The sequence below is a fragment of the Saccostrea cucullata genome, unplaced genomic scaffold (assembly GCF_032062105.1).
Source record: "Saccostrea cucullata isolate Sc308-1 unplaced genomic scaffold, CSIRO_AGI_Scuc_v1 ctg18995, whole genome shotgun sequence".
Lineage (NCBI taxonomy): Eukaryota > Metazoa > Mollusca > Bivalvia > Ostreida > Ostreidae > Saccostrea > Saccostrea cuccullata.
Genome location: NW_026928566.1, coordinates 21,528 through 31,151, shown reverse-complemented (window position 1 = coordinate 31,151; position 9,624 = coordinate 21,528). Strand labels below are relative to the sequence as shown.

The following is a 9,624-nucleotide window of genomic DNA, read 5'->3' as shown; positions in this document are numbered from 1 at the left end:
TCAGTCCAGTCTCACACCAATTACCCAATCTCTCAGTCCAGTCTCATACTCATACCCACTCTCTTACGCCAGTCTCACACTAATTACCCACTCTCTCACTCAAGTCTCACACTCATTACCCAAATTCTTACTCCAGTCTCACTGTCATTTCCCACTCTCTCACTCAAGTCACACATTCATTACCAATTCTCTCAATCCAGTCTCACACACATTACACACTCTCTCACTTCAGTCTCAAACTCATTACCCACTTTCTCAGTCAAGTCTCACACTCATTACCCACTCTTTCTTTCCAATTGCACAACCATTACATACTCTCTCCATCACTGCAGTCTCACACTAATTACCCACTCTCTCTCTCTCAATTCTCACACTCATTACCCACTCTCTCACTCCAATTGCACACTCATTACATACTCTCACCATCACTCCAGTCTCACAGTCATTACCAACTCTCTCACTCCAGTCTCACACTTATCACCCACTTTCCCGGTCAAGTTTCACACTCATTACCCACTCTCTAACTCAGATTGCACACTCATTACATACTCTCTCCATCACTACAGTCTCACACTCATTACCAAATCTCTCTCTCAAAGGTCTCACACTCATAACCCACTCTCTCACTCCAGTTGCACACTCATTACATACTCTCTCCATCACTCTAGTCTCAAACTCATTAACCAATCTCTCTTACTCCAATCTCACACTCATTACCCACTCTCTCACTCATTCCAGTCTCACACTCATTATCCACTCTCTCAATCACTCCCGTCTCACACTCATAATCCGCTCTCTCTTTAACTAATGTCTCACTTTAATAATCGACTCTCTCACTCAATCAAGTCATACACCTATTATCCACTCTCTCACTCAATTCTCACACTCATTATCCACTCTCTCACTCAAGTCTGACACTCATTATCCACTCTTTCACTCTCCCAAGTCACACACTAATTACCCACTCCCTCATTCTCTGAAGTCTCGCACTCATTTCCCACTTTTTCAATTACTACAGTCTCACACTCATTATCCACGCTCTAACTCACTCCAGTCTCACATTAGGCTACGGTGTAAAATGTAACAGTAGTTGAAGGAAGAAAAGTGTGACAGAGGAACGGACGGACATGAGTAACAACAATATACCCAAACTTTCTTTTGAAAAGTGCCGGTAGAATAATATTTCACCATTCATTCATTTCTCTTTATGAATCTCTTTATCTCCCTCTAACTCTCTATCTCTCTGCAAAAACATCTGTATTTGAATTTCAAAAAATCAATACCAACTCTCACTCACTCCATCCAACATAAACAGCAAACTATCTCACTCAAATCTCACACTCATTACCCACTTTCTCAGTCACTCCAGGGTAACACTTCACTCTCTGTAGTATCACACTTATTACTCACTCTCTCAATCAATCCTGTCTCACACTAATTACCAACTCTTTCAGAAACCCCAGTGTCACACTCATTTACCACTCTCTCACTCCAGTCTCACACTCATTACCCACTCTCTCACTCCAGTTGCACTCTTATTACATACTCTCTCCATCACTCCAGTCTCACACTCATTATATACTCTCTCTCTTACTCCAGTCTCACACTCATTACCCACTCTCTCTCACTCCAGTCTCACACTCATTACCCACTTTCTCTCCCCAGTCTCACACACATAACCCACTCTCTCCCTTCAGTTCCTCATTCATTACATACTCTCTCAATCACTCCAGTCTTACACTCATTAGCCATTCTCTCACTCCAGTCTCACACTCATTACCCATTCTCTCCATCACTCCAGTCTCACACTCATTACCCACTCTCTCCATCACTCTAGTCTCACACTCATAATCCGTTTTCTCACTCACTGAAGTCTCACACTCATTACCCACTCTCTCACTCACTCCAATTTCACACTCATTATCCAATCTCTCACTCTCCCAAGTCACACACTAATTACCCACTCTCTCATTCTCTCAAGTCTCGCACTCATATCCCACACTCTGTCTCACTCAGGTCTCACACTCATTACCCAATCTCTCCCTCACTCCAATGTCACATTCATTATGCACTCTCTCACTCACTGCAGTCTCACACTCATTACCCACTCTCACTCACTGCAGTCTCACACACATTACCCACTCTCACTCACTGCAGTCTCACACTCATTACCCACTCTCTCTCTCTCTCTCCAGTTTCATACTCATTACCCACTCTCTCACTCCAGTCTCACACTCATTCTCCACTCTCTAACTCTCTCCAATCTCACACTCATTACCTACTCTCTCACTCTCTCCAATTTCACACTCATTACCTACTTTCTCACTCACTCCAGTCTCACACTCATTACCCATTCTCTCCATCACTCCAGACTCACACTTTTTACCCACTTTCTCACTCCAGTCTCACACTCATTCTTACCTCTCTCAGTCTCTTCAATCTCACACTCATTACCTACACTCTCACTCACTCCAGTCTCACACTCATTACCCACTCTCTCTCTCTCTCTCCAGTCTCACACTCATTACCCACTCTCTCTCTCTCTCTCCAGTTTCACACTCATTACCCTCTCTCTCTCTCCAGTCTCACACTCACTCTCAACTCTCTCACATCCTTTATGCACTCTCTCACTCACTGCAAAAATCTACTCTCTCACTCTCCATTATCACACTCAATTTGCACTCTCTCACTCACTGCAGTCTCACACTCATTACCTACTCTCTCATTCACTCTAGTCTTACACTAATTACCCATTCTCTCCATCACTCCAGTCTAATTACCCACTCTCTCACTCAATCAGGTCTCATACTCATTACCTACTCTCTCCATCACTTCAGTCTCACACTCTTTACCCACTCTCTCCACCACTCCTGTTTCACACTCATTTTCTACTTTCTCACTCACTGCAGTCTGACACTCATGATACACTTCTTCACTCACTGTAAAACTCTTTACCCACTCTCACTCACTCCAGTCTCACAATCATTACCCAATCTCTCAGTCTCACCAGCTTCATACTCAGTATGCACTCTCACTCACTCTAGTCTCACACTCATTACCCACTCTCTCTAGTCTCACACTCATTACCCACTCTCTCACTCACTTAGTCTCACATTTATTTCCCACTCTCTCAATCACTCCTGTCTCATACTCATTACCCTTTCTCTCAATCACTCCAGTCTCACACTCATTACTGGACAGCATTAATGTTTGGTTTCTTTAAGGTAAAAAAAAAACACTGATGAAAACTTTCGATATCATGTATTTCAATTACAGAATTCAATTTTACAAAAACCAGTGGTTGTATTCGAAACACAATATATTCTATTTTCAACAGTCTCTTCGATTTACTTTTTCTAAATTTCTGAATTTATCTAAGTCCGAAAAACTTTAAAACACGGGTTCTGATGCTTTTTCTTGTCTTGGTTGGAGACGACTTCTGAAGAAGAAAATGAACAAAAATTTGTAAGCACAAAAAAATATTTGAAAAGTCAATCAACTGAAAAGTTAGAAAAGACGTTTTAAAACATATTATAATATTTTTATGGATTTCAATCAAAAAGATACCTTTTCTGAACATGTTCCATGAGTATGTTCATCCGACGACGACGAATTTGGCAAGCTTGAAGATAGGTTAGGAGTATACTTAGCTAGATTTGGCTCATTACACTGGAAAAAAGAGAATATTAGAATTTAGCAAATATTATTGGTAATATCCTTCAGGAAAAAAATTTAAATTAAAATAATATTGGTGGAGTCTAAATGAATGTAAAAAATGAAATAAAATGATGTTTACCTTTGGGCTGTCCTTGAAAGATTCTATATTAAACAGAAAGAGTTTTCTGGGAAAATATGTTTCCTTCTCATTCTCCTCAGTAGCTTGGAGTTGTCTCTCTTTGGTGGAACTCTTTAATAAAAAAGAAGTTGAAAGTGTTGGAAGAAAGGCCAACAATGTACATAAGACAATTCAAGAGTCAATTTTAAAACTAATCATACAACTTACTTTTGATTTCTCTTGCATTGTTTGCTGGAATTGGCCGATGTGTATCTTCATTGCAGAGGCTGTTTCCTATAAAAAGATAAAAACGATTCTCATAAACCAAACAGATAGAAGTAAAAATTTAAAATCATGGATATCTTTAAGAATAAAAACCAAACTTACCCTTGAACTTTGCTGAAGTTGGTTTTGCAGCTGTTCCTTTGCCATATTAATCACATTACTGATAAACTCCTAAAAAAATATCAAAACTGGTTAACAACATTGAATCATTTTTATTCGTAAGGATATTTTTATGGATGACTGGAAATTTTCTAGATGTTTGGGACATCTATCTCAATATGAAGAATATCACTTTACCTCAAGTCCAAAATTATAAATGGTTCAAATTTCGCATACATTACAGAAAGCACATGAACGATATTGAAACTTAAAATCTTTGTTTAGATTACTTACACTTACAATATCCTTTCGTACTTTTTCATTTGCAACAATAATGATGTTTCTCACGAAAACCTGGAAAAAGTAAAAGAAGCTGTCAGATATAGATTTGAATATCATTTTAATGATCTTTTTAAATTTGATGTTGAATTCAACATTGAATCTTTCAAAGCTAACTTCACATGTATAATAAAACAGTAAAACACGCTTATATACAAGGTACCAGGATGGGAGATCTTGTTTTGGTATAAGCGTAATTCATTACAAATATACAATAAGTTTTATACAATACGAGTATATCTTATAGTCAAGGGGCATGAAAATCACATCTCTATAAACGTGAGTACATTATAAGAGTGTTCGCTATAAGCGTGTTTCACTGTACTACTGACAATCTGTAATACAGTAAAACTCGTTTAGTACGAACACGGATATTGCGAATTTACGGATATAGCAAAGTCATCTAGGATCCCCAGGTATATAAATTTAATGAATTTCTTATACGGTTATAACGAATTACGGATATAGCGAAGTAATTTCATAGGTCCCAGCGACTTCGTTATAACCGAGTTTTGCTGTATAATCTTAACCATACCTTGATGAGTCGATCTTTCTCTCTTCCCTCCACGTGCACTCTCTGGAAAAAGTTAAAAGAGATAAATCTAAATATTTAAGGTAAAAATATTCACATGTAAGCAGAACTTAAATGTGCAAACATGTATCAAGTGAGAAATAATTTATGTATATTGATATTAAATGTACCTACCACAATCTCTCTGTGCACTGCTCCCATTATTTCTATTTTTCTGTGTATATCTGCTTGAATGTCAGTCCTATAATTGGTCCTTTTAGCTACTTTCTCCTGTTTTAATGAATTTACAAAAATGTATATAAGGATTTACATCAGAAGTGGTATTTTGTTTGAAACATGTTTATTTGTTGAACTTTAAATTATTCAGCTGATAATTTCAATAGGTACACAATTTATCAATTGGTTATTAATGGGTTATCAATCAAGGTTCTAGATTGCATTAAGTTGAACATCGAATCGTTCTGACAATTTTGAATTTGTCAATCAGCACTTCGATCTTCAGGAAAAAGTCTGAATCATTTACATGTATACTGCATGAATATCAATTTGAAACGTTTCACTCACCATGCATTCCTGCAGGACTTTCCTTTCCATATCTCGTGCAGTTTTCCTTCTTTCAATATCGATCTGAAAATACCGTATACAAAAATAAAATAAAGAGTACTAAATAAAGAAAAATAAAAGATACGTATTTTTGACGAACGTATTGGTTTATGCCAGTATCAACAGAAAATTGTCATACAGATATATTAATGGTATTATTGGCAGGTATTTCATACCTTAAGTTCTCGATGAACACTCTTCATGAGTTCCCTTTTATTCATCATTTCTGTCTGTAATTTCTCCATCTCCTTTAATTTTCTGGGTACAGTGTCCTAGGATAGGTATATAGAGATTACATCTAAGACAACTTGATCAAAATTCACCGTTCATTAAATAAACGTTATAAAGTGAGTATACTACCTACCCTAAGTTCTTCATGTACTGTCTCCATTTCTTCTTTCTTCCTCATCATGGCGGACCATATTTTTAGCCTCTCGTTTGTCTTTCTGGTTATGGTGTCCTAGGATAAGTATAGAATTATTCATTTCATTTATTTTACCTGAAAAAGTTGACAAGCGAAAAAAAAGTTGCTCAAAGTCAAAAATCTTATTTCGTGGTGTGGGGTAGCGGTAGGAGCCATCTTTTTTTTATTTCAACTTATTTCAGTACCAAATTTTGGGACTTACAATATTACATTTTCCTTATATCAAAACAAGATGGAGGGGGGGGCAACCAGCCTTTTAATGAACATTTCCTATAGTATAAGTAATGTTGGGAATAAAAGGCGGGAAAACCACCCCACCACCCTGTTTCTAAGTGCCTGCAGATTGATCTAGAAGGGGAATTGGGTTGTAGTCCATAATATCTCACTACATCCTTTCATTATTTTAATTAAATTGGCTGAGACATTAAACTTACATGTAAAATTATGGTATCATTCCAATTCAACTTACAATCAATTCTTGGTGAACCTTCCTCATCAGAGCTTTCACGATCTTCTTTCTTTCTCTTTCTTCTAACGCCATTGTCTTAAAATTATAATTAAATAAAAAATCAGCCAGGGATTCTGAGATTCTTGATAAATATGAACGGTACGTATTAATTCAATTATATTTCATAAAAAAAAACATACATTATGAATTACAGTTAAGACTACATAATGGAAAGGAATTATCGTTAATACATAAATCAGCTACATATGTACCTCTAATCTCTCTTGTCTTTCCACTTCCTCAGACCAACTGTAATTAAACTTTAATATTTCCAATTTGGTTTCCTAAAAAAAAAAATAATGCATGGCATAAGATAAATTAAACACAAAATACCAATACCCTCTTGTGTGTATTCAGAAAGATATAGAATCGAATTACAGTGAACAAAAAATTCCAGCAATTTTAAAAGTCTAAAATACTGTTTCAGTATCAAACATAAACATAAGCTTACCCCTTTGTCACTGAAATCCAGAATCTCATTGTAATTTACAGTTTCTTCTCTTTTTCTTTCGTCTAACTCCATTGCCTTCAACAAATAATTAAATACAAAATTAGACAAGGATTCTGGGGAATTAGATGAATTCGAACAGTGCGTATCAATTTAATTATTTTTAATTTCATAACAACATTATGTATCACAATGTTACAGAAAAGGTCACACAATGGTAAGGAATTATCACTAAAAATAATAAAAATATTACATATGTACCTCCAATCTCTCCTGCTTCTCCATCTCCTCGGCCCAACTATATCCAAACTTCAAAATCTCTAACTTACTCTCCTAAATTAAGACAATTAATATATGAAACTATTTAACACAAACACCAATAACTCTTTTTACAGTAGGTATTCAGAAAAAATGATAAAGTGAACAAACGTTCAAGTAATTAAGTCTATCACGTATATACAATCAATATTTATCAATTATAAACTTATCCTTACCCCTTTGTCACTAAAATCCAATACTTCGCTGTAGTCCATCATTTTGTTTTAAAATTCTATAAAAGAAATTGTAAAACAGTGTTCACTGAGTTTTAATAACTTTAACTCAAATTTTAACTTTGTAAAATAAACCAAATTAAGTAAATATTACATATTTTCAATTCACATACTTACCCGCTTTCTGCTTAGTTCCTTTGTTTATGGTGATGATTGTGACGTCATCTAAACGTCAAATAACTATACGTCACAATCACAAGCGCAGACAACTGCCATTCATCATATCTCAAGGCCTATTTGTTGTATTATTTATATTAATTTACCACTTGGGATCTTTGTCTTGAAACTTGATACAAAAATGGATTAATAATAAATGTAACTTTGTGATTTCATTCAAAACATAGAACTTGATACTGTACATGTGTAGACTGTGAACATATAGCATAAAACAAATTTACATGTAGGTGTGGTTTGCTTTCTGTGCATACTAGTAATGAGGAGTCGACTTCTTGGTCCTTATCATAAAAGTTCGCGTAAAACTTGCCTCGTCAATCCTGTCTTAGAAAAAAAATTGAAGATATTGAAAAAAGCTATATGTATTTATTCAGTGAGCCAACTTAGGAGCGCCTGATTTTGTACTTAGGAAGTTATTGACTTACTTGTAATAATTGAAAAAAAAATAAGTAAAATTTCATGTAAATTATTTGAATTTAACTCGTTGTGGAAAAATTACCCTTTCTGATGAAACCACGCCTTCGAGAGAGCTAGATCGTGGCAAAAGTCAACATTGATCGAGAAACCAAGTGTAAGCCTTCCAGTGCGACACTGATTTAGAAACCTAGTCTTCCAGCGTAATAGAACGAAATGACAGCGGGTGCTACCCACCCCCACCCCCTGTCCGATTTATTGAATCGTTTGTATGATTTAAGATTTAATAAATCGTTTGTACGATTTATTAAATCGTACAAACGATTTAAAAAATCTTACAAACGATTTAATAAACAAATTGTACAAATGATTTATTAAATTGTACAAACGATTTTTTTAAATTGTACAAACGATTTTTTAAATTGTTCAAACGATTTATTAAATTGTACAAAAGATTTATTAAATCGTATAAGTGATTTTTAAAAAAAATTCTACATTGTTAAAATGGCACGAATACGCCGTCGTAGAAAATGCACCCGACCCAAACTTTTTTTTTTTAGCCATTTTGTAATATAATTTTTTCTTCTTCAATTTTTTCAGGATATTGAAAGTGTTTCAATGATAATTTTTGTCTTTATCAGTCAGTAGTTTATACCAAGAGTGGGGCTTATTTATGTATAGTAGTCATATGAAAAACTTTTTATGTTATCTAACTAAAATCTGAAAACACTTTTTTTTCCAAAAAAAAAAAAAAAAAGAAGAATGCCTACCTACCAACCTACCCAGTCTAAAAAAAATTATGGGTCGGCAACTGCAAACGAAGAATTTTTTAAGGCTTGGCCTTATTAATCATTTTTCATGTTGTTTTATATAATATACATGTATACTCTTCATGTTGTGCGCCATAAATAGTTTTCAGTAGACCAAAATTAACAAGAGAAATTTCCCGTTGGCCACTATATTGGGGTGTCAACATGCTCAAAGTAACTTGCCCTCTTTGTTCTACCAAATGAAGGTGTAGCAAAAATATTTGGGAACAATCTTTATGCAATAATATTATGAAATAAAGGAGGCTCTAACAAATGTATATTTTTTAAGAAGAACAATGCTTCCCATCCCAGTATAAAAAGTTGGTTTGATAATGAAGGAATAGGTTGACCACCAAAATGGCGGCCAATGGCGAAATAACTCTTCTTATTTGCATGGTCTACTGAAAACATTTGTTTGTGCGTTGTATACAAAACTATTGCGTTGCACAGTTCATATATTTTATATATTCATAATTATCATGTTTGATGGAACGCTGTATAATGTAGATGTAGAATAATAATAACAAGAGGCCCATGGGCCACATCGCTCACCTGAGAAGCTTTGACCATCTGTTCATTATCTGAATTTCCCCCTTGTAATACATATTGTGACATTATTACCCCACTGCCATAATTTAGACAATTTGAAATCAACACTGACAA

At 35.2% G+C, this 9,624-nt stretch overlaps 1 protein-coding gene across 2 annotated transcripts; it reads right to left on the bottom strand.

Annotated features, from left to right (window-relative positions):
- Nucleotides 1-3,358: 3,358 nt before the first annotated feature.
- Nucleotides 3,359-7,820, bottom strand: LOC134277983 (golgin subfamily A member 6-like protein 1). Of its 2 annotated transcripts, XM_062760289.1 has the most exons (17): nucleotides 7,682-7,813; nucleotides 7,508-7,563; nucleotides 7,275-7,346; nucleotides 7,017-7,091; nucleotides 6,778-6,849; nucleotides 6,527-6,601; nucleotides 5,998-6,093; nucleotides 5,810-5,905; nucleotides 5,595-5,657; nucleotides 5,205-5,300; nucleotides 5,034-5,075; nucleotides 4,454-4,513; nucleotides 4,163-4,231; nucleotides 4,004-4,069; nucleotides 3,797-3,907; nucleotides 3,568-3,669; nucleotides 3,359-3,439 (listed from the first exon to the last, which is right to left on the bottom strand). In XM_062760289.1, the coding sequence occupies exons 2-17, from the start codon at nucleotides 7,547-7,549 to the stop codon at nucleotides 3,371-3,373; spliced, it is 1,206 nt and encodes a 401-aa protein (XP_062616273.1). In that variant the 5' UTR covers nucleotides 7,550-7,563; nucleotides 7,682-7,813; the 3' UTR covers nucleotides 3,359-3,370. The 2 variants fall into 2 exon arrangements, with proteins under 2 accessions (XP_062616273.1, XP_062616274.1); XM_062760290.1 differs by lacking the exon at nucleotides 5,998-6,093 and having other exon boundaries at nucleotides 7,682-7,820.
- Nucleotides 7,821-9,624: the final 1,804 nt, after the last annotated feature.